We start from the raw sequence: 26,269 nt of genomic DNA on the forward strand, positions 1-26,269 counted from the left end.
GTCTGCGATACCAGTGCAAATACATAAACCAAGCTGCAAGCTCATAAAAATACAAAGGAGAAGGGGAGATTGCAGTGGGAGAAAAATGGATAGGAAAAGTATATTTACCACCCCAAAAAATTTAGGGCACAGGGAAAACATTCCTACTTTAATGCACTCTTGCATACTTGTCTGAATGAATGCGACTTCTACTGTATTCTCATGAAATACAGCCTTAATTACTAAATTTATTCCTGAAGAGGTCAGGAATTAGCATATTTACCGTTTAAAAATGGTAAGGTGGCTAAACAGAATGGTAAGACTCTTCAAAATTCTAAATTAAAAAAAATCAATCTCCATACTACTTGGTTTTACTTTTCCTCTTGTGGTACAGGATGTTTTGCTCTACTCCCAAGGAGCATGATTTATAGTAGAACCATATAGTCAATTGTGTAGTTTGAAATCTGCAGAGATTTTCCTTTTCTTTTCCCTGAAGTAAGAACATTGTTGAAGAGGAAGGCTGAAGTACAAACGATAGCCTTCTCAATGTTGGAATTTCTTCAGTCAGTACTGAAACTGCCAAATGTATTTACACAGCACAAAATACTGAACCTTATATCGTAGAACCAATCCAACAAGTACAATCAATGCTAAGTGGAAAGTGCAACCACATTACCCTTCCCATAACTGTGCTAACAACTTGTGCTCACCCAAATGAAAAAGGGACGTATTCAGTGCAGTATTTCATACAGACTTTCTGCAGATCATGACCTTCAAGCACTTCGGATCTATGGGAAGTCTAGCCATCATATCTGCAGTTTGTAGCTGCAGTTCATTCTTCAATGTTGAATTTTATTACAAATACAGTGCACTGACTTCAGCAAGACGAAGTTCCAAATAGAATTATGAAAAGAATCTAAAGATCTCATGTGAGCTGATGAAAGCCCATGTCACACCTGTTTTAAACATTTTTCCAACCACAGTTAGACACCAACATATTTATAACAATGGTATTCAAAAATGGTGCTGGTATCCTACTACAGGGAAGTCAATTGAATGATCTGTATTTAGTATGCTCTTTTCTTTCTTTCTAAAAATTCCTATGCACAGTGAATACTGAAGCTGGAAAAAAAAACACTTCTGTACTCATTGCAATTCTTGCACAACAATACTAGGAAACTTATTTCCTGACTTTCACTTAAAAGTTTAGAATAATGTCACTTTCATACTACTAACTGAGCATTTTAATAATATTCAGAAACGCAAAATATACTAGAACTGCTGGAATTAAGACAACAATATAAAAGGGGAAATAAATACAGAGCTGAAGCAAGTGATGTAACAGACATTTCACTTACATATGATTAGATCTCCTTCCTCTATTTGTTTTCTTTCCTATGACAGGAGTACCAAAATGTTCAGGGTTGGTGAGTGGGAGCTGATCTAGAGTCTGTTGACAAAAACATTAAATTCATTAAAATTACACATACCAGTTCTTTTCCAAGAGTTTACACCAAATCTTTGTTTGCGTGGACTTTGCAGAACATATCTGGCAACTGGAAAATCTTGATAATGGTCTGATGAGCAGAGCCAGAACTGTTTTAAAACAGACAAATCTTATAAAAAATAATTTTACAACAACTAACCTCCAAACCACAATCATCTCCAAGGCCCTACCAGTAAGCTGCTTGCCAGTAAAGAGGAACTAAAAATCTGGTAGAAATACTGACAGAGTGATATGACATACTCCTTTACCACTGCTAGAGGATGAACATTCTGCCTCTGAAATACCCTCAGACCTACATGCCAATTATACACTTCAGGGAACAAAGGTCCCTCTCATCCAGTAAAACTGAAAATAGCAAGGCAACCCACCAGGGACCTCAGAACTAAATGAAGATGTTAACATTCTTATCAGCTACTGACAAAATACTGCTTATGTTCTTGGAAAGAGGAGGATGATTTTGGAACAGTTCTATTTAGAAAAGCAGGTATCATGTGGGAAGGATGAAATCTCTCAATTTAGATCTTCTCTGGGGCTGAAAGAAATGATCCAAGACTACCAGAATCTCCTACAGCAAGTCTCTGGAATACGCAGTCTTCTGGAGAGGTTGCTACAGGTAATCATTCACAATTTTAAATGCATTTGGCTTTTAGGGCACCAATACTTTTCCTAGGCAAACTTTTACTGTTGTTTAAATACAAGCAAACAAATACCAACAAAGATGTGAAAGTACAACTGAAACTCTCACCAATATCAATGCTTCATGATTTAAAAAATGTGAAATTCATATAAACATACTCCTGCATGTGGGTGAAACCACAATCGGTACAACCAAAGAAACTGGTTTGGTTTGGTTTTTTAACTAGAAAGTAAGTACCCATTTATGGGTGACTGCAATGGAAATTACAGTGACACACAATAATAAATAGGACAACAGCAACAGGACAGTTCTACCTAATAAAGAAACCAGATACAGGATATCATCTTTTGGTAACTACATATGGAATGTCCATCATGAACCAAATTTGTGGAATGGCAGATTAAGTACCCCATTGGCAACTGGACGTGAGGAATCATATATAAAGTGACTTATGGGAAAATGCCAATTGCTCAGATGGAATAATCTAAATGGATAAACATTCTTGTCCAGCCAACAGGAAGGGAGAGCCACAGTGTTGGCCAAAATTTTCAAATCAATGTTCTTTAAACAATGTTAATGTATTTAAATATAAGCAACAAGACTTTCAGAACTGCTAGATTCCTTAAACACTAAAACATCCAGGGGAGTAACAGTTATTCAGTATCTTGAAGTTAGACAACTTCTACTTAAATCCATATACAAACATCTAGAAGCCTAGCTTTCAGCATTGACATGTGGAATTTTTGGTCTCGACTTACAGATACTCACACCAGAGGGCATCTAAGCACCTCAGTTGCAATACAAGATACATTTTTTTTATAACAAATGGGCAACATGTTAACTTGGAGTAAAACATATATAGAAGTTTCTTACTGAGCAGAGCCCTCCTCAAAAACCTGTAATACATTAGCATGCTTGCAAACAATTGTCTATCCGCTTGTTCATCAATCCAGACAGTTTTATATAATAAGCCAAAATAGAAGTCAGACCTGAGATTTCAACTGATTAGAAAATTGTTGCAAAGACATATATTTTATAGGTATAAAATATTCAGATTAAAACTTCAAACTAATATGAAAAGACTTTTCTGGAAAAAAATATTTAAATATCAGGTAACAACGGCCTACCAAGTACAGCATGTCCCCGTTATACACTTATACAGTATGCATATAATTCACTGAACCGCAGAATACAGTGCCACTCCAAATTTGTTGCCTGTTGCTGAAACTAACAGACTCCAATTATCTGCACGTTGGTTAAGTGTATGCCATTTTTCAACCTCCCTGTGTACAGCTAGTATCAGCTAACTAGAGTACAATTACATTACAAACTGTAACTAACTCCCTTCTATGGAGCCTATTCCCTGTAACTGCTCCAGAAACAGTGAAGAGGAAGCAACTCTCAAAGGCCTATTAGAAATATTCAGAACAGGGGTTGAGTAGTTTCACAGGTGCTCACTTTCTTCCTTTTCAAGGCTTCTTACAGCAACCCTGAAAGAGACAACTGAAACCTTGAAAATGAGGAAAGCCAACACTACCTCTGAGAGCCTTATTTACTTCTTAAGCACTGTTTACGTAAGGGGTGGCCAACTTGCCCTGAGCGCCACAAACAGTACAGACAGCCTCTGTGCATACTGCAGATCATGGAGGACAGGAAACAAATAGGGCAGAAAGCAGAGCAGATTAGACAGAGGAAGGGAATCTTAGTGAAGTGCAGGGTTCATTTGTGGCCTGCCTACTGAAAAGGTTGACCCCCACACTCATTTACATTAGGTTTGGTTAAGTGCATTCTCTGGGTAAGTGCACAGCCTTTTTTCCATCTCACAGCTATGCACTTATACAGAGTCCAACGTACTTCCAGCAAACATGGAGCTGTATAAATATGTCAAGCTCGTTAGCTAGTACAACAATATTTACAAATTAGACATGGTCATTTGCATCAATTTCTCAAACAATGTAATTGTGTGAGAAGCTAAAAACATTACATTTTCTTTTTTTTTAATCCAATTTTTCAGATAATTTTAAGTAAACAGTCTACAGTAAAATTAAACTAATTCACAGAATGGAATATTATCATGTGAAAAATATATGTTATGTCCATTTCACTAGAAAGTTCAGGTAATTTCCATAAGTTTGGCGAAGTCACATTCTCAAAACTTAGTCCTTGGTGTAAAAAAAAAAAAAAAAGGAATAAACTGGATTTAGTGGATTACGTTTGCATGGTCACTACCTGGCAGTATCACTATCTGACCTCCTAAACGCTGAGGTTCTAATAAAACAGATGTAATTCAGAAGAGAGAAATTGTTCTTAATTCTTTTTTTTAAGACAGAGTTGTGTATTTTACAATGCATTCAGTTTGATGCCAAATACTTACTTCACTTTCAGCAAAATGCCTCTCTCCTTTCAGACAAAGGGAAGAGCGTCTAAGAGTCTTCTCATCCCCATCATCAAATACTGTTACCAAGGGGACAAAACAAAAAAAAACAAATGAACAAATAAAAACCCATGATTAGTTAATAATCACTCAGGATGAAACATATTAGGACAAAAACCTTTAGAGAAATATTTTACAGGAAAGTTATAGTAGTGTTTTCCTAATGAACTATTTAATCCAATAACTTCAGTTCAAAGTAGTTACTCCATTTTTTCAAGACTATTTAAAGTCCTTTTTATATAATCTAATCTATCACTTAATCATGTCCAACTCATGGGAGAGCATTCTCCCATTAATCAGACAGAAGTAAAAAAATTGTGACATTTGTCTCAGTTTTTAAATATCCGTTGTTACTAAAGCAGAATTCAGACTATCTTCAGGTCTATACTTACTATGTAGGAACACATCTCTACTGGAGACTCTTAGCACCTTTGAAAATCAGGCATGTTTTTTATGCAAAAAAAACAACCACCCCAAAACTTAAAAAACCAAAAACCCAGTGAGTGCCTCTGAAAGTTTTGGCTTTAAATCTCTGCTAATGTCATCTGCCAGGTCTATAATATGACATCAGTATCTGCCTGTCACCCAACAGAAATGGTGTGAGATTCTGTTAAACAAGCAAGTACCACCAAACAGGTAGTTAAGAGCAGCAAGTGGAAGATAAGAAGGGGAAAGAATTTGGGGAGTTCTGACTTTTAGGCTTACATTATAGTAGGCTCTATTATCCCCAGAAATTGAATCAGGTCAGTTGGAACCTATCTGCAAGCTAAGAAACTGGGGGCATAACCAAGTCAGCTACTCATGCACGCATCTTCTAGCTGTCTCCAACTGTTCAACTGACAGGTGTGTGCTTAAAGTTAGAAATGTACTGCACATGTGTAGAGCAGGATTTTCAACTGATAATAACTCATTTATATGAAAACTACATTTTTATTAAATCCCCTTGAAGCACTTTTTAATGAGGGTGATTTAAATGTCAAAGTTCAACTCTCAAAATATTTTTATCCTGCAGCTACTTAAGAGAAACAGGAATTCGATTTCATGTTAGTCTGTGCTACCAGTGACAGTAATTTTTGCTTTCCTCCTTAGAGAAAACTGTATTTTAAAGAGTAATCTTTGGCCATAAGCCAACACGGAAGAGAGTCCATCTAAAAAAGGAAAGTTTCAAGAAACCCTTTTACCTCATCTTTTCCACCTCTCACCAGCTCCTCTGCTCTGTTAAGAAACAGCTCTAACCAATCTTTGTCTATTTCACTCTCAACTGCCTTTACAATTTCTTCCATGCAAGATATATCAATAGTTCTATATAAAGATTGGTTAGATATATACATATATACACTTTGGTGAATTGGGACCAAGAAAGCAATCCAAAGTCAAAGGGAGCCTACTTGTAAAGAATTCATTGAAAGATCCAAGCCTAAGGTATCTTAGCTGTAAAATCACTAATAATTAGCATGTTGGATGTTAAGCTACATCCTAGACTTAATCACTAATCAAAGTAATTCACAGAAAATACGAAAGCTTGAAAAAAAAAACAAAAACCCACTGGTCTTATATTTACATGACAGGAAATAGTCTCTACCTAGTCTCCTGAATTTTTTTCCTGGATGAAAAATCCAATACTATCTGGGACAGGCTAGAGAACAGCACCTCTGGACTTACCTCCCCAGTCCAGTTTCATCACTTAAAGGAAGCAGTAAACTAAATGGTGATACAGTATGACAATTATTACAGTGTGCGTTTCTGTATTGTGTGAAGGGTTTCAAGAAACTAGGAGACTGAGGCCAATTATTGCTGCAGGGGATGTGTGGCTTTTGATGATACACCCCAACTAGTCAACTTGGGTAGGTTTCCCCCACTGGCTGACTGAAGTTGAAAGCAAGCACGTTCTTAAGTCGGAAAGAGTTAATCAGCACAGCTGAATCTCTTTATGTAATCAGGGGTTAAAAATGGTCTTCCCTCTTCAGGACAGCAAGCTAACTATAAAAGAAAGCAATCAAAGCTTGGTAGGTACCCATGCTATTTACTCTGGAGAGTAACCGGGTGCACACTGTGCTAATTTTTCTTAAGTTTGTTTGTCATCTCCTCCCTGCCTGACAGCACCTTAACAAAAAAGGATATTTTTCCTTTTGCTAAGCAATAACAAAACAAAGTCATCAAAGGAGGAGCTTCTTTATATTTGGTTAAAGACAACTTTGTGTGACCTATGGAGAGCAAACAGTTCTGACAGACATGTATGTTCTCTACTGTACCCCAACAGATGATCTTCAGAATGAATGAATGGGGCAGCCTATCCTGTCCTCTACTGGGCAAAGTTATGATAGTGTATTCCATTTAAAAGAGGGATCCTGAAAATGGAAGCTACAAGGAAAACCAAGATGTCACTGTTTCAGGACAAGTCATTTAACTATAAATAAACCATTCCAAATTTGTTAGAGAAAAGGCAAGCTTGCCCAACTGCAGGTTTGGAAGTAACGTTTCCAAGTAAAGCTCCAGATATCAAAGAAACCAGGTATGCATACATATATAAAGTTCAGAAATGTTGCGAGCAGATGACTTACGCTTTGCCACCAAACAAAGTGTATTGTTAACTATATATCCTTGTTGTATACAATAATTAGTGTTCACGTTGTATACAGTTATCAGTAAAAAAGTGCCTTATGCTGGTATAACTGTTCCTGGAGGGAAGAGGAATAGACTAGAACAGCAAAAGGTACCTTTATTATACTGATACAACTATGCCTCTATTATAGGGGTTGTACTGATTTAACTGTTTCAGCATGAACACACACCCAAAACCAATATTGTTATTCGAAATCTGTTAGTAGACAAGGCCTTAGCCCTACATGTCTTTAAACTGGCCCTACTACTTAGCACTGTAGATCATACACTTCGAGGGGCCTCAAAATAGGCAATTCTTGAAATATTATGAGCCACAATGCCACACTGAATTAGTTTCTCTCACACAACAATTTGCTGTAAAACTTCTTCAGTGTTGTCTGCTTGGCCAAGTCAAGTTTTTAGATGATTAGAGGGTTTTGTGGCTGGGGTCACTTCTAATTAAATGATGATGATGCACATATTTCTTAATGGTGCTGATGTAAAGCTAGACAAACTGGCTGAGTAAGGAAGCTACATGTAAAGTGACCGGTTTTTTTTTCTGTAGTATAGCCACCTCTTTCTCAGGCTGAATTTGTCAGTTGCCTACACAATGTTGAATTTCCAAGTACAAATCTGTGAGCCAGCTGTCTTCACAATTTAGTCTGAACTTACTCATACTTTACTCGCTCTGCTGAACTGCTTACTTCATGCATTAGCCACATCACACGCTACTTGAATTCCATCCAGATTTCAGCCTTTTCAGAATTCTCCAGTAGACCTCTTTATTTACATATTCACACACTATAACTTCACTGTAACCCTTTACCCTGTGACATTCAGCAGCTATTCTGTAATATTACTTCCTCTTGTCTCCATTTCCCTGCAATGCTCACTTTGTTCTATTCTAGCTTCTGGTCTGTTCATGCTCCTCACCATACTTTCTCATCTTCAAGAAGAGAAATTACATATGCTATAAAACCTACCTGGAACTGCATATCTATTTCACAGGCTGCATTCATTTTCAAAATGTAAAACTACCATTTAGGTCAGAATTCCCATAGCACTCCCTACAGGGAGTCCTAACCTGCCTGATCAACAATCAGTTTACCACCAGCAACCCTTAGAGCCTCTCAAAGGTCACAACTGATAATTTTTTTTTATGCATCCTTGCAAGGCTTGAAATCACTTTGATTTTTACATGCCCATTCCAGCACACAAGCTAATTAGTCTGCTGGTGTAAAAACTTGAGACTACAGAGTCTAAAACATGCTTCACTTAAAATAGCCAAGAACAAGACTGTTGCAACACAAAATCGCCATAATAAGTTAAGTGGATGTGAAAGGGGAAGCTACCAATCAAGAATAGACCTTACTTCCAAAAGTCTGCCAGGAAAGGGCAATAACTCTTCCCTTCTAACTCAATGAAATGTGCGATTTTGCAGTTTGGGGGGGGGGGGGGGGTGGAGGAAGAATCAATATTCTTTTAACTGCTGCTTTCTACTCTCCCACATCTTAGATTCAGGCCAAGCAGTGTTATTTGTTCTTGAGAAATGATACATTTCTTCAGTGGTGACACATAGGGAGTGCATATGCACCCCCTGACAGGCAGCAGTCCCTGCTTGGGCGATGGGCAGGCAGAAGTGCCGGTGCCACACCTGCAGGTGCCAGCCAGAGAGTGGGGGCATCAGGTGAAGCGTCACTGGCACCTCCAATCGGCCATGGAGGCTTCCCCCCAATCACTGGGGGGGGTCACACCTCCCCACCCCCAACTCTGGCGGCAACAGTAGCCCATTTACTTCTTGTAGCAGCTTCACAATTACCCACTACACATACATGAATCACTGGCTCTTTTAGGATGGGCTGACATTTGTCAAAGAAAGACTGGCGTCCTGAGGAGACAACCCTGAAAAATTAAATGTGTCAGTATTGAGCCCAAGCGAACTTTGCTAAGGTACCTTAACTAAATCATCCAAAGAAATGTTTCAAAACTTAAAGGAAAACAATATATTGGAAAAAAATCAACTTTTAGTTGCTTGTTTACAGGAGCTATTAAGATGGTTAACTAGTTTTAAAAAGGTAGGGAAAGTGAATTCTGCAACTGTTGCACTTTAAATGAAAACTTATTTCACCTTATTGTCAACTTCAAATTTTATCCATTAGATATTCCAGCTATTCAGAAGTAAAGTATCTAATAAGTATTCTAAACCAGCAGTGTTCAAATAGTGCATCACATCTAAAACTTGGGTATTTGGTGTACCCACACACCAAATCATGAAAAAGATCTGAAAAATCTTGTTGGTGCAACTATTTAATATCTTAGTAGGAAACTTAGTTAAAGAAATTAACTCTTAATTATTTTATGGCAAAACATCAAAAATTAAACTCTTAGTAGTTCTATTTGCTCTTACTACTCAAGAGTTATTCAAGCATGGCAACGTGTTCTTGCTGAACACTGCAGTGTTGTTTTTTTATGGTCCCAATCCTGAAAAAAAACCCTTGTTACACTTTACACAGTATTTCCATCAACTTCAAATGAGACTGGTCGTAAAGTAAGAGTGTGCCTAGGAAAGTATGCTAGTAATCAAATCATGTCAACAGAAATGCACAGTGCAAGGAACTCCATTAAAAATAGCTGTTGCCACAGACAAAGTATGCTTTGGTTGCATTAAGAACAGCTTCTGTTTTTATAAAGTACTTCTTAGCAAGAATACCTACGTGATCGATTTCCATTTTTATTTAAACACATTTGCAGTCCCAAAGGAAGTTCCCCACCAAATTCAGAACTGATCAAACGTTGCAAAAAGTTGGACAAGTGACCTGTGACACATGACATTTTTCTGACTTGTATTTTCGGATCTAAGAAGATGCACAATTATTTTCCTTACCTACAGTGTACCAACTTGCATCTGTTAGTTTGTTGATGACAGCTTCCTGGTAAGTTCCATCCGGATTCTTTACTTCTACAACAGTTCCTACCTAAAATATAAAAGCTCCTGAGAACTTTCAAAAAGATAACTTATCTGTATTAGATGAGTAAAGCATTTTCAGAAGTCAGCAAATCTTACTTAGAAAATGAAACAATAACATTCTAGATGTCTTGCTTAGAATTATATACAACTTTGTATTTAAGAGCAATGATTTCTAAACTTTTACTGTTAAATATGCTGTACTTTCTACCTCTGCTTGAAACTCTGTGTTTTCCTCTTAAATGTGGTTCCTTTGATTCTTCTAAATCCATCCAGCAAACTGAGTTGTTTCTTTCCAACCAGCAGGTGGGGAACAAGAACTGATCTGAGTGATGTTATTTTCTTGTACAAGAGCTTGCCAGCTCAAATCATCCAGCTGAGTTTTCCAAAGTAAGAGCTAAAACCAACACCAGCCAAACTTCTTCGATTCAAGACCAAAATGTCCAACAGGCATGTAACTATGTGCTTGCATCCCTCCCTTTCACTTTCAGAATGAGGTAGCAACATGGAGATGAAGAGCTGCAGGGTGCTATTTAAGATCTCTCTCTCCTTTAGTCTTTGCAAAAGCAATCAAACTAAAATAATATTAAGCATTGTTGCTTTGTAGTATTCTTCAATATTGCCCCTCTATTCCTCTTGCTGCCCTTCCTTTCTTATTTTTCCCTTTTGTTCCCCTTTCTTTCATGATCTTTATTTAACGCACAGGGAGGAAGTTGTAGACACCGTGGGGAAGAAAGCCTTCTCCTTTCAACCCTATAGACTACACCTAATTAGAAAATCTGAGCCAGCAGGACCTTCTTAAAGAAAAGTTGTCACCAAAGGCTTCCATAGGAACCCTAGGCTATTATTTGAACTGGTATTTGAAAACCTAAGGTTCGCATAAGCCAGTTTACACTGAAATATCAAAGAAAGCTGAAAGATTCTCAAAAAGTATACTTGTATTGTAACAAGTTGCTATATTTTGCCAAAGCTTAGATTGAGTGGTCACACTTACAGCACTCACACATAACAGTTAATGATAAGCTTAGGAAAGGTTTAGCTTAAAATGAGAGCAAATGTCTGTGTGAACACAAGAACAGGTTTAAACTTGACTTATGAAATTTTAGTCAATTCTCTATTAAATTAATCTAAAACCATGAGGTTAGCTGAGGACATAGCGCATACTGCAGAGTGTAGTGTAGCATAGAGATGCCCAAGCTAACATTAAACATGCTAGCTCAGGTACCACAGTAGTATAGCTGAGAAAAGTATGGAGCTCAGGCTAATTTAAAACTGCTGTCCCACCAATGTCTGCAACATAGATATATCCTTAAAAAATGTAGACATTGACATGTGTGAAACTTCCTTAGAGATGAGACCTTTTTCAAGCCTGCATTAGGAAGCTGCCTTTGAGACTATTCTAGGCATACAGCACAAATAATTTAATAAAGATGCACACCTAAGACAAGAATTGGCAAGGTGTATTATCGTGACAAATACACTACTTCTTATAAGAAGGCACAAAGAGTTGTTCAACCAGTCAAAATAGATATATGACTAAACACTGAAGATAGGTTTGCTTCTATCCTGACAGAAAAGGAGAAATATTAAAATATTCCCTCTGGATAGGAGAATATCCTCTCCTTTTAACACACTGACTGCTGCTCAGACTTGGAGGAGATGCACCAAATTACCTCTACACCATTTGACTTAACTTGCCACTGTCGCTTTAAAATACAGAGCTGGTCTAAACACCCAAACCAGACATGAATTTCCAGCTCCCTTTCCATGTCTTAGCATGTATTGCACTAGTGATATGTCACAATTCACAAAATTACACTCACACACACACACTTTCAGTTGTGTAAGGTCCTATAACCAACCAGTAGAGGTATGCTGTGGGAATTCAACTTTTCATCCCTATTAATTTTTTAGTTTGGCTAATTAGTATTCCCAAAAAAGACATCTAACTTTATATAGGCACAAATCAGCATTTCTTGATAAAGAATGATTTTTAAATTCCTACCAAAATCAAAATGAATTTATTACCTTTAATGGGCCCTTTATATGATCATCCTGTACTTCCACCGTTGAAGAATCATGTCTAAAAGTTACCTAGAAAATATAATTCAATTTGATATAATCCAGCAGCATAAACATGTGTGGTATCAACAGTCCCTAATTCTAAGCTTGCAGGCCACCAGTACCCTGTATCTGTTTAACTTGCTGAAGCTATTGCTTGCAGATGTTTTACAAATATTGACAGACAATTTCTTGGAAATGGTAATAAAATTATTTTTAAAAAATACTCTACGAATGATGCCCTTCAAATCCAGTGACAGACAGCAAAATATTTTGAACTATTTTTTACTTCTTAATTATCTGGACAGCAGGATATGGTTACCCCACATAATAAAAGGAAATAGGCAACTTATTTAAACTCGGAACATCTTGTCTTTAAACAGACTTTTACTTTATTACTTAAATCGTGTGACTTAAAATGCATCTAACCCCAGGAGATGCTTCTATAACCACATTTCCTTTTTAAGCGTTTTTCTATCACTGGGTGAAAAGTTCCATGCACTGGATAGAAAGTTCCATGCAAAACACAGAGCAAACAAACTGCAGGCAGGACAAGTGATAAAAGTGGCTATGGGCAGAACGCTGTCAAAGACAAAAATTGAACAAAACTCTGTTGTCTTTCAGTTACTAATCTAGAAGTTTGCTATAATAAGACATTATGTTTCCTGATTGTGCTGTCACTCTCTCTTTAAAAGCAAGTTTCATTATGATTTCGTGGAGAAAATTTAAATCTACATATGAATTCACATATTCATGCATTGCTGGGGGGAGAAAAATCTTAGTTAAGCTAGAGTTAAGGCCTAAATCTTACTCATTTAACTCATCCAGAAGGGCTTAAGACTGAACATTTTACAAAGTACAGAAATTGAAATGCATCACACGTCACTCAAAATGACCTTGAATTCTGACTTTTTACCTTGGGCAACACTGGCACTATTCTGCTGAAGCAGCCTGGATAATGACTAATTTTAATTCAAACTCTTTTATAACGTTTTGAAGAAACTCTAGGGAGTGTGATTTTATGTTTGCCTGCATGCGAGTGACAGGGCAATCTCATGTACCCCAACACAACCTGCCTAGGTTGTTTAAAGGACTACAGTAACCAATACAGCAGTTATCTCCCTATGCCAATGTTTACATCTTCGTATATTTGAAAAGTCATGTTTTGACTAGAGGAACTTTGGATTGCCAGTTTCTACTTACAATGGGGTAAGTAAAGGAAGATAACAGCATATATGTTCAGAATTATTTGTACACGTAACATGTACTGTGATACATTTTCATTAATTCTTTCTTAACAATTAAGTGAGTGATCAAGAGGATGCTAACTGCAACAAGAATATGTCACTTATTTTCAGAGACTTAATTTTTAAAGTTATTAGCCTTTATAATTAAGAAAATTACTTAAAACAAGAGAGCACAGTGTTAGTAAGAGCACAGTGTTGGTGAGAGCATAACTAGCTGAAAAACACCTTTGAAAAGGGTGAACTACATTCATCCATCTTTACTGGGCTCCAGCTCTGAAGCCCAGTCTTTATGTTCTAAGAAGAAGTTACTTATCTGCACAGTAAATGGAATCTGAGACGTCCCTACAGGCACTTGACTTGTGGTGCATAACCATTCAAGATCAATTTTTTGGACATTAGTGTCTGCAGAGTTGTGTCTGTCCCTTGCATGCCCTTCCCCACCCCCCAGTGCCAAGGACGAGGGTTGCAGAAGGGAGGCCAACACTCACTTCCTTTGCCAACACAAAATCCAGGTGTTATCGGACTCAGCAGCAACAGAGAAGGAAGGTGGTTCACAGACTAGAGAGAAGTAACATCACTAAGAACTGCAGTTCCTACACAATGAACTGTCAGTGTTTTTCTCTATGTACTCTTTTTCTGAGGTTGTAAGTATGTACCTGATGAAAAGGAATGGGTGCTGTGACCTTTGCTAAATGAGGACTATTGTACATAACTGCCAAATCAGGCATCAGATTGAGAAATTTCTCCTAAAGAATGCTTAGTAAAAGTAAGTATTTTTTTCCAAGTAGCTATCTTACATTTTTCACTAATAGGGACATTTCTTTTAGAATGCAAATAGAAATCTTCAAAACCCATGTATGAAACTTGGCATCTATAAAACTTTTAAGAAATTCACAGAATTGATGATGGTATTTCCCAAAGTTAGTTAACTGATACTAAAAGCCTTTCACTAACAGGCATTACAAGTCCTAGGCAAAGACTACTGAAGATGTCCAAAAAGTTCAAAAAAAGATTCCCAAATATCTCAACATGCATTTCCAAGTGCTCTGCCATCCTGCAAAGTCAGCCCTGGAAGGTCCTACAGAAGATAATAGTCATCTAGTGAAAATAAGTACTGGAACCAAATCGGAGGATTGCTGCCACTCCTCTTCTGAAGCTTATACAAATTGGGAGGGCGGTAAAAGATTTGCACAAGCTATCCCTGTGGTAATGATGATGTGGCTCTTGATAACAGAGTGGAGTTTTCTTGGCTTAAAATATACTTCAAGATACACTGTAGCACTAAGAATTAGGATCATAATACTCGCACCTACGGATCAGTGTGGAACAGTACAAGTATAAAGATGATCTCTATATTCTCTCTCTGCACTGACTGTCCTAGAATCACAGTGGCATTTTAGGAGAACAGGAAGGTAACCCACCCTTGCTAATATTTGAGTACAGAACAAATGTTGTTCTTGCAGAGGAGCCAACTTACTTGGCATCAGGGGCTGAAGCAGATTTGAACAGCACCAGAGTAGACTGTGCCAAATTGATCTATATCAGCAACCCTGGGGCTAGGGAAGAAAATGCTTATAGTGGGTATGGGAAGTCCATAGGGCAGCACTGCAGGTTCTGCACCTGTCAGATGTAGGATGATTTATTTACTAAACACAGGTCTAATAACAGATTCTTTATGGGTACCATAGTTTAACTGCTCTCTTTTGGTAGATGGAGCCCTGTCTATATCTCCACTACTAAGGGACAGTGCTACGACCACCTCCTTCCTAAAAAGTAAGGAAGGAATAAGCAGCAGAATGACTCAGTAAATCATGAAACTTAGAAAGTAAGGCAGTAGTAAGAGCTGACACTGTTTAAAGCCAGATAGATCCTGCCTTCCTGAGCCCAAAGAATCTCTCAAATGTATCTAAATAAAGTTTTAAATGAGTATAAGTTGCTTTTAAAGACCATTCTGAAAACTTAAGACAAAATAAAATGCCAAGTGCAAATCTCCAAGAAGATAACCAAGTGTCAGTCTGTCAAAGGGGGTTGGGGGTGGGAATAACTCTCTCCCCTAACAATATTTAAAATGGAGTTGGGAGGGATTATTCAGCTAGGAAGTTTAATAGATGGTACTAGGTGAAAAGAAAACTGATAAAAATGTTCCCAGCTGAAACTGAAAATTACTCTTGAGCATATGGATTACCTAACCTGCAACAGAAAGATACATTTTTTGTATAGAAGCATAAGAGACAGATAGTCACACAGACGAAACTGCAATGTAGCAGAGATAACCAAGTTAGCTTTAAACTCAGCATGTGTTAATTTACATCTCAGCAGGGTAAACTAACTTATGCTGAGCTCTGGGCTGCTGCAGCCAGATTGCTACTAGTACCAAACCAAGTTTAAAGCTGGCTTAGGTATCTCTAGACTGAGGTCACTTCTGCATGACTGCAGCGTAGACATACGATAGCTTCCATCATGCAGCACCAAGGACATAAGAAGGACGTGAGAGTTGGGTGACTTTGTTCTTTGCTATGAGCCCCTGAATCGGGGAAGGGAGATAATTTAGGGTGGAGACATGATCCACAGATGCAGCGAGTCAAAAGGTTCTGTTCTCTAGCTTCTGGGGTGTGTACTCCCCAAGAGCGGAATATGTGTGGCCAAGCACTCTAAGAGCACACTATTTTAATGAAAATCACTTCAGTAGAAATATTTCACACACAGTTTTGAATACAAGGAGTGAAAAGGGGGTGGGGGAGAAAGAGACAAGTGCCTGCCAACTGTAAATTATGACTGTGCAAAAGAAAAAGGGATAATGAATCATCATTATCACCCTGGTTACAAGAGCCTCTGCTTTTTAGTCAAACCTGCACCACCTCCACTATCTTCCAAAAGCCTAAGCTATACCATATTTTAATAGTCTTCCACAGTAACATTAATAAAGTAGGTTCATTTTTTATACAAAATCTTGTAAATGTTTAAGATTTAGTGAAAGAGTATAGTTATGTATTGTTCCAAAAACATTAAAGGCATTTTACCAACAACAAATACTGAATGTTACTTTTGTACTAATGCTTAATTCAATTTACAGCAAAAGCTTTGTTATCCAGCACCCATGGGGAATGGGGGGTGCCAGATAACCAAATATGCCAGTTACCCCGAGAGGCCCAAACAGGTATCTTTGCCTGTTCAGGCCACCGCCTCTCCCGCCATGTCCAGTGCGCCGGGGGACAGGGGAGGAGGCCCCGGTCACACTGGGGACAGGCTGCTATGCCCCAGGCCATGGGGGCTGAGCAACACAGACTACTTTGCCCTGGCCAATGGGAGCTCGGCAAAACTGGAAATGCCACGGTGGGCACTTCCAGTTTAGCTTTTGCCACGTTGACTGACATGCCGGTTAATAAAGCATGCTGGTTTGTACAGTGCCAGATAACGTGGCTTTTGCTGCATTAAGTTACCTAGAAGATGAAAAAAAACGCATGGTTCTTTGCTGTAGAATTCTCTCTTTTTTTAATGCAAACTAGGATAGGAAACTTAAATAATGGCAGTACCATTGCCTCTAGAAATATATCAGTAAGTTAAAAATTGTGGAGGCCGGGGAAGAAACATACAGTAACTAATCTCCAGCCCTGAAAAGTCTGTTGCCATCCTCCTACATGTCTTATACCAGACAGATAATTTTATGAAATGTAAATGGAATCTCCAAGCTAAAATTGATTCTCTAAAGATAATTGACTTCCTTGCTAAGGAAGGCAGAATTACTAATCCAAAGATGACTTGGGTATGTACAATATGTGGGACTGAAATAGAGGCTATAAACAAGCAGAACATATGTAACTAGTAAACTACCAAAAATCCAGGGATAGCATAACTGGTAGTGAAAAGGTATATAAACAATGCTGGAAAACTTTGTGCCAGAAGGGGCTGCGAATAACAAGTGTTTATGAAAAATTCAAGGGCCACTTCCATGTTAAAATTCTTGTTTGTTAAACTTTAAATGAGTTTATTTTGAACAGCGGTGCTCAACTGCTGGCCTGTGGGGTGAATCCATAGCAGCAGCAATTAACACTGAAACCACTCTTCTTCCCCAAATTTTCAGACCAATAGGTAGCCTTGTAAGCCAGATGACAAGGCCCCGAGTATCGGATTGGACTGGCACGTGGGTCACTCTACAGCTGGATTCAGTGTACAAGGCTGGGCCCACCCGATCCAGCCTGCAGACCAACCTCACACCACTCCACCAGCCTACAGAGCCAAAAGGTTGAGCACCACTGATTTAGAAAGACAACAGTGAATTATTTTTTGTATTGCAGTAACACTTTGGGGACCTAACAAGAGTCTGAAATCTTACTGTCCTAGATAATGCACCAATAGGTAGTAAGGACTGATCCTATCTTCAGGAACTTGGATTCATGGTTGTGGGGGTTCACAGATTATTAGAGTCTGTTTATGATTAATTCTGTTCCATTTCACTTAGATATGTATGCAGTAGCACAATGCTGCAGTGGTTGAGTTGCAATTAATGAATCTGCACAATGCTACCACTTAAGGGGGAAGATCTCAAATGCAAATGGCCCTTTAAAAGATTTCTATTTAGTAGTTTTACAAGCATTACAGTTCTTATACTTGACTCGTCATCTTTAATAGCTTAAACTCAATGGTGCTGTTAAAGGAATAAACCCAACAGACAGTTAAAAAATTAAGACTAATGGAATGAAAACATGGAAGCTTGCTTGTTATATTTAAGACTAATTAAATAAATACAATGAGAAGATGGCAATCTTACTAACAACCTGACTGCAGGTGTGGAATGGAGATCAGACCCTTCTACCAGGTCTTCTGAGGCTGGGTATTATTCCTCTTACATTTGCTACAGGCAAAACTGGCCTGGAATGCAGGTTCCAGAAACTCTTTACATGATTGTATAGTAGTAACTCACTTAATGCAGGGCTCAGGTGATAGTCACTCATCACATATATGTTTTAGAGGTTTATCATTTTTGAACTTGCAGCAGATTGTTGCTCTGCGGCAATTTAACACATTATAATATTACAACACTGAGCTTTTCTGTAAGTGCTCTTGAGCTCTGCCCTACTAGATTTCTCTATTAGGCTAGTGGAAATAAAAATGGTGCCTGCTCAGAGATTAGACACTCTTAAGATAACTATTATCCAACAAAAGCAAATTTAAACCAACTAAAGATTGATTATCTAATTGGTAAAACAAGCCTGTGAGTTGTCCTTTCTAGTTCCAGCAATTTTATTCCACCAAATTTGCAATAGGTTTGCTCATCTTCCAGTTGTACTGCATCTGCATAATATTGCTTGCTTCAGACATCAACCGATGGACATAAGGATCAAAATGGGGTTCTAGCTCACCCAACTACAGGATGTAACAGTTTGCTAGACGTTTTATTACAAAAAGTGAAGGTTTCACATTAGCAGTCACTACTGGATAGTAAAATGTTATGCTCCTTAGCTAAAACAAAATTGGCGTAATCTACTTTTAGAAGCTTTAAAATGAATTACAAAAATAAATGTTCAGTGTGCATTGTTTTACCATAATCTTAGTCTATTAAGTCTATTAATTTCAAGCCAACACAAAATGCCACACGTGCTGACAGCAGGCATGTGACTTATTAACAAGACTAGATGAAGATCAGAAACCAGGGTGCTTAGGGAAAACAGGAAATGCTAAAGCTTCCTTTAATGACTGGCAGCATTTGGAGGGGAAGTCAAGAACTAGCCCTGACCAAACCTCTTAAGTATCCCATGACTAGAATGAAGATGTATATCATCAAGACACAATTCTTCCTGAAAAGGTAAGAGGAAAACCACATACCTTGACTTTGACTAGTCTTTTTGCTGTCTTGATCTTTGCTTCACAGAAGGCTCCTCTATATTTAGCACTTACATCAGTGCCCACTGTCAAATACGGAGGCTCATCAATGGTCTGTAAAAGAATGGAATGCAAATAACCTTTAATCCCTCAACCACTTCCGTGACAGGTGTTAAAAAAAAAATGCAGGACAGTTGACAACACATCTGAAACAGACTGAAATAGCTGTATATGAAATGTTGCTGAACAGCCTGAATTAATATTATCTGACAACATATGGATCTGATATCAACAGGAATTAACAAAACAAAGCCTTACGTGTCTACTTGTGTAAACGTAAGGCTGACAGTAAAAACAGTCAGTGCAAAGCTTATCTGTAAGTGCCCAGAACTTTTATATCACTTAAAAGTATAGAAGAGTACTAAGCTCTGCTATAGTGAAGGTTTACTAAGTGCTTATAAATCAGCATTCTCACTCAAGATTACCCTGAAATTTGGGCTGACACTCGGGGACATTTTGAACAAAATTCAGGTTTCCCCCATAAAACAATGCAGCATTCCTTAAAATTCACAGATTCTAACACTGATTCTTAAACACAGATGAGGATCAAACCATAGCTCTGATTGTGCTCCAAATAGTCTCAACTGCTTGACATTTGAGCTAGCTAGTGCAAGGCCCCTGGAGAAATGAAACTGAAAATGGTATTCAGAAGAGTTGGTACTCAGTCCAAAAACTTTAAATCACTTGCAAGCAAAAAAGCACCCTACTACAGCTACTTACTTTTTCAGGCTGCCTCTTTTCTACCTTGGAGAACTCATCACTACAGCAGTCTCCCCTGCTCACCACTGGCAATCCTTCACCTATTTTTCCCCCCTCCTTCCCACCCTTCTCTACCCATTCCTAGATGCTAGGGTTGGAAAAAACCTCAACAGATCATCGAGTCTGACCCCCTGCCTAGGCAGGAAAGAGTGCTGGGGTCAGATGACCCCAGCCAGATGCCTATCCAGCCTTCTCTTAAAGACCCCCAAGGTAGGAGAGAGCACCACCTCCCTTGGAAGCCCATTCCAAATTCTGACCACCCTTACCATGAAGAAGTTTTTCCTGATGTCCAGCTTAAATCTGCTCTCTGTCAGTTTGTGACCATCGTTCCTTGTTACCCCAAGAGGCGCCCTGGTGAACAGAGCATCTCTGATCCCTTGCTGCATCCCCCTAATGAATTTGTAGGGGGCCACAAGATCACCTCAGCCTTCTCTTGCGGAGGTTGAAGAGGTCCAGGTCCCTCCATCTCTCCTCACAGGGCCTGTCTTTTAAGCCCCTAAGCATATGAGTGGCCCTCTTTTGGACCCTCTCAAGTCTATCAACATCTTTCTTTAAGTACAGTGCCCAAAACTGGATGCTGTACACCAACTGTGATCTGACCAATGCTGCATAAAGGGGAAGTATCACCTTGATTTTATTTGTCATGCATCTGTGATTAGTGCAATTAGCTTTGCGTTTAACTTCACATAAAGTGCGATTAGCTTTGCTGATGATTTCGCCCCACTGACAACTCATGTTCATCTTGGAGTCCACTATGACTATGGAGTCCCTTTACGCTTCTGTGCTGCTGAGAGGGTCACTTCCCAGCCAGTAGGTGTGCTGGATATTTTTGCGCCCTAGGCGCAGCACTGCATTTGTCCTTGTTGTACTGCATCCCATTGTGTACTGCCCACTTTTCTAACCTGTCCAGGTATGCCTGCAATCATTCCCTACCCTCCGGAGTGTGCACTTCACCCCACAATTTAGTATCGTCTGCAAACATGGATAGAGTACACTTCACACCCACATCCAAGTCACTGATAAAGATATTGAAGAGTACAGGTTTTCCTTATTTCCACCTATTTACATTCTCACTGACCTCCTGTCACACTTTCAGCTTCTTTCATTCCTTGGAGATCTCAGAACAACAGAGACTCCCTATGCCTGAAAAAGGGTACTTGTGCCTGAAAGCTTGCGAAAAACTTTGTTCCATCTACTCAGTTGGTCTAATAAAAGATATCACATCTACACAAAGAACGTTGCTTCTTTATGTCCTTAGACCATTCTCCAGCCTTTTTAAGTAGGAGATCACCTTTGGTATTTAAAAGCAACCCAAGACCTACTCTGAGTTACTGCCCCCCCCAGCAGGTAAGTCTGTGAGGCAAAGGCGGAGGGGGGGGGGACAACAGGTCAAGGCAGAGGGAGAAAAAATTATTTGGGGGCACACTTCCCCATCAGGTAAGTCCCACCCAGCTGGGGCTCCATTCAGCTTACCCCTGGTCCTGCCTCTGCAGCACTGTCCCTCACTGCAGAGGCCTTGATCTAACCCCCACCCCTTCCCTCCCCCCACAGACTGACCTACTGGGCTGGGGAGCACACGTGCATGCATGCAGGCACTCAGCCCCCCACCCTAGCCTTGGGTCAACTACAAGAGGCTCTGAGATCTACCGGTGGATCAAGATCCACTGTTTGGTGACCACTGCCATAGACCAACATGACTACAACCAAAGACCCTGCTACAGTCTACCCCTATCTGTGCGTTATTTCAGGAAAAGAATCTGTGTACAGCAAAACCTCATGAGCTCAGTCTATTGCAATTTTTATAAATCTTCTCTCTCCCTGCTCCATGTGGGAGTCCCCCGGGGGGGGGGGGGGGGGAGGGGGGGGAGCAGCACAGGAAGAGAAAGGGGGCTGTGCCCTCTCCTCAAACCCATGCATGTTGCAGGAACTGCAGAGTCTCTGCTCTTATAGTGAGGTCTGGGCCCCTTTTCCCTGCATGCAACACAACTAACACTCCATCTGCTTCTGACCTGTACTGAACAGGACCTCTATACACCTGCCCTGCAGTCAGACACTTGGCCTACTCCAGAGAAATACCATATCTGCTACACTTCACATATTCCCTTCCCCCAGCTAACATACTTGCACTTACCCATTCACGATTAAATCCCCAGACTGTGCTCATCTCCCATCTAGCTAGTGTCAAGCCCCTGTGCCCTCCTCTACTGACACTGTCCTATAATGACTCCCTCAAGTTACACACGCATCTCTTTCTTTGATCATGGCCGTAGGAGACAGGGAAAGAGACTCACAGAATTCCAGAGCCAACCCCCACTTTGACACTGTTGTATCACAAGACCAGCTCTGTCAAGCTACTCCAATTAATCCTTCCATCATTCACTACAGCAAATACAATGAATATATCTGGAGTGCGGGCAGATAATTCCCATTAGTTATTGCTAGTTCCAAAAGGCAGAGTTAAGGTGCATGCTCACACACCCCAAATTCTCCACTTTGTTATTCAGCAAAACACATTTCTGAATTTAATGTTTTGGGAGGGCATGAGACTGCTACAGCAGGCTGGAAGTAACAAAAAAATGTGTTTACTCTTTCTGTAAGTTTGCCACTTTGTTCTTAGCTGATGAAGTTTCTTCCAAAATGCCACAGCATGTAATTGTACCAAATTGTGAGCTAAACTGAATATTAGCATCCATACCCCAGGGAACCTCTATATTTACGTACTGAGGAAAAACAAAGTTTACAATGCTTTTATCCAAAAAAGCACCACCAAGCAGACGTGTTTAGACTAATAGAAGTTATAACTGAGATTAAAGAAGAGATTGCTGAGAGGATATACATGAAGACAGAGGCAGTTACCCACGTTAGTCTGAAGACAGTCAGAAGGCAGGGTAGATCTTCACCTTTATAGACCAACTAAAAAAAGATATAGAGAGAGCCCAAGATTTGGGATTCACAAAAGCTTGTGCTCTATGTATATACAGTAAAATCTCTGTTATCTGGTATTTAACTAACCAGAATACATAATTAACCAGAATTTCATTGGCAGGATACACATGGCGCTGTGTTACTTTGCTGTCTGCTGCACCACTCTGAGGAAACCTGAGCATTCATGCCCCTCCCCCCACTGCTGCAGCAGCCTGCAGCCAGGCTGCCCTGGCGTTTGAGGTGGCTGACTATTATGGCATTTTTATCCGTACACTATTTTACTCTTTATACAGTATGATATACTGTAATGTACTATACACTAATTCTTTGAAAATTTGCACTACAAGTATGGCACTGTCTTCCTTGAGTGTAACTCTCAGATAACCGGGATTTTTAGATAACTGGCATCCCCCATTCCCCACTCATGCTGGATAACAGAGACTTTACCTTATCTTATTTAGTTAGTCTGTGAAGGTGCACATTTACCCTGCCTTCATACATGAAGGCTCCAATGGAAATTCTCTCAATGATCTTATAACTCCATTTTAATAGCTCATGAGGTATGTTATAAGGCCCCTTCTTTTATTAGTTCCCCATAGATAGGGGGGAGCTGGGTGAAAAAGTATTAGACCTGTTGCTTAGGGAGTGTTCTCAGCAGGTCAGTTTGATAGTTTACATATAACAAAAAATGACTACAGGGAGCAGAGGTGAAATGGGAACTCTTACAAAGTTATTAAAAGTCCCAAATACAAGAATAACTCCCCTTTAATGTTTAGGAAATACTAAATATCTCTTTCAACAGATTTCAGATTTTAATAGGAAAATCTGAAGGTATGAAAAAACTAAATGCCAAAGCCCTCATCTCTGATTGTGAGAAAGTTCACTACTTAAATACACGCATAAAATATCATTATCGCAGCTGAAAAGTTATTGTCAAATGAATTCACCTAACTCTGCAATCACTGACAGAGTTTAAAATATAAGTTCTCAGCACTAGAGATTTAAGTCACCTTTCAGATTGTTTTGTTTTTAAAAAGTAAGAAAATCCTGTTCTAGGAAAGGCTATCCATCTAAAGAAAGATGGTTTCTAAATGCTACTATCTATAAATATTACATCAATAACTTGAGTTCCTAGCCCAGATTCTCTTCTCAATTCATTGGAATTACTAAATGGCTACAGGGGTATAAGCACCACAAGTTGCTGGGTGTAAACAGAGGGAGCAGGATGCAGGACCCTTGGGCTCTGGTGGGCATGATAATCGGAGGCAGAAGGCTGATGCATCCCCCAGTTACCTTCTGGCCACTTCACCCATCATTAATGCCATGGTCCCAGCTCCTCAGCCCCATGCCCTCTGCCAGAGCTAGAGTTTCCACCACAGAATAGAAGTAGGAATTATGAAATAGGTGTTGAGATATTTTATTAGATTGGGTGCAAGCATGACAATTCCAGAAATTCACAGAGACAGACAGACAGACAGACAGACAGACAGACAGACAGACAGACAGACAGACATCAAAATGTCAAAGGCTACAGGTCAAAGTGTTAGAAGACATAGATGTGCTAATGCAGGAAAAAAGGTGGGTGAACGACAGGAAGAAGATTGGTAGGCCAAGGAAGTTGGCTCCAGGAGATCTAGGGAGACCCACAGAAAATGAACAAAGAAATCAAGACGTTTTTGTACATCGGGAATGACAAGATAAGTTTGTGTGGAAGGTCAGGCCAGTTCTGACCAGTTTCTAGAATTCAAAAAGAAGCTGATGTAATGAGAAATCTAGAGGGCTGAGAAAGAGACAGGAAGATGGATTACTTGCAGGAATGAGCTGATCTTCAGGAGCCAGCCAGCCAGCATGGGACAGCTAGAATCTCCCTCGTGACCTGAGTTGTAAACATTCTGATCAAATTCTTATAACTAATTACTGTGTGTTACTTATTCTAACACCACTATCCAATGCATAGTTAGTCTTCTGATATAGTATTTTAGAGCGCTCATTTAAAGCGACTGTACAACTGCTATTGGACTTTGCATTTAATAAAGGTATTTTGGCTGAATTACTGACTGGGTCACTCAAACTCCAACACTGCTGGAGCTGTTGTTGTTGCTGCTGCCACTGCACGCCGTGGGTCTGAACTGGAGCTGCCCAGGTTGGATCTGGCCCACAAGTAGCCCCACAATCTGGATCCAGCCTACAGCACAGGGAAAGTTTGACACCTCTGGTCTAGACTAGGCATCAGCAACATACAGCCCACAGGCCAGAACCGGCCCATGGGGCCACTGGATCTGACCTATGGGGCAGGAAGACTGCTTTAGCCTGCATCCATGCTTGGGTTCAGCAGCTGAGAGCTGCACCCGCTCTGGTACTGTTTCTCCCAGCCCCTGCTCCCCAGCTTGGGTGTGAGCGCAGCTTCCAGCTGAATGGAGCTGCACCAGTGCCAGGCAGCTAGAAACTGTGCCTATGCTGCTGTCATCTGTTCTTTCTGGCTTCCTCTTCCCCTATTCTCCAGCTGCAGCACAGACACAGCTTCCAAATAGCAGGGAACTGAACCAGGACCAGGCAGCATCCAGCCGCACCCACCATACCGCCAGGGCTAGGGAAAACCCAGCTTCCTGGCTTAGGCACAGCTCCCCTCCAGTTGGAGGCTGCACTTGCATCCCAGCCAGGGAGCAGGGGGCTAGGAAAAAGTGGCTAGGGCATGGGTGGCACTCCCAGGGGGCACAGGAAACTCTCCCTCACTGCTGGTGTGCTACCAAAGCCACCCAAACCACAACAGACTGGAGCTAGGTTGTTCTAGCCCACAGCTTTAGAAGGTTATTAGCCCCTGATCTAGACATTTATGTTATATGTATTAACAGTTTGCTAATGTACTAACAGCCACCCCAGGTTATATGAACTTGTAACATAGTTTCATAGTTGGTAGGGTCGGAAGGGACCTGAGCAAATCATCAAGTCCGATCCCCTGCCATGGGCAGGAAAGAATGCTGGGGTCAAATGACCCTGACTAGGTGATTGTCTAGCCTCCTTCTGAGGACCACCAGGGTAGGAGCAACCACCACTTCCCTTGGAAGTTGGTTCCAGCTCCTGGCCGCCCTGACAGTGAAGTAGTGCCTCCTGATGTCTAGCCTGAATCTACTCTCAGCCACTTTATGGCCATTGTTCCTTATTATTCCCGGTAGTGCTCAGGCGAACAGGGACTCTCCCATTGCCTGCTGGTCCCCCTTGGCAAGTTTGTAGGTGACCACCAGATCCCCTCTCAGCCTTCTCTTGTGGAGGATGA

General features: G+C 40.0%; 1 protein-coding gene across 2 annotated transcripts in view; it reads right to left on the reverse strand.

Annotated features, from left to right (window-relative positions):
- ARID4B (AT-rich interaction domain 4B) overlaps positions 1 to 26,269 on the reverse strand; it is a 153,153-nt gene that overhangs the window by 77,162 nt on the left and 49,722 nt on the right. For both annotated transcript variants that reach the window (XM_014596786.3, XM_014596785.3), the window contains exons 3-7: positions 19,255 to 19,365; positions 12,152 to 12,217; positions 10,043 to 10,133; positions 4,498 to 4,577; positions 1,338 to 1,429 (exon numbers count right to left, since the gene is read on the reverse strand). In XM_014596786.3, the coding sequence (XP_014452272.1) occupies positions 1,338 to 1,429; positions 4,498 to 4,577; positions 10,043 to 10,133; positions 12,152 to 12,217; positions 19,255 to 19,365 (440 nt within the window). The remainder of the gene's footprint in view (positions 1 to 1,337; positions 1,430 to 4,497; positions 4,578 to 10,042; positions 10,134 to 12,151; positions 12,218 to 19,254; positions 19,366 to 26,269) is intronic.

Source organism: Alligator mississippiensis, chromosome 1 (assembly GCF_030867095.1).
Source record: "Alligator mississippiensis isolate rAllMis1 chromosome 1, rAllMis1, whole genome shotgun sequence".
In the NCBI taxonomy this organism is placed as follows: domain Eukaryota; kingdom Metazoa; phylum Chordata; order Crocodylia; family Alligatoridae; genus Alligator; species Alligator mississippiensis.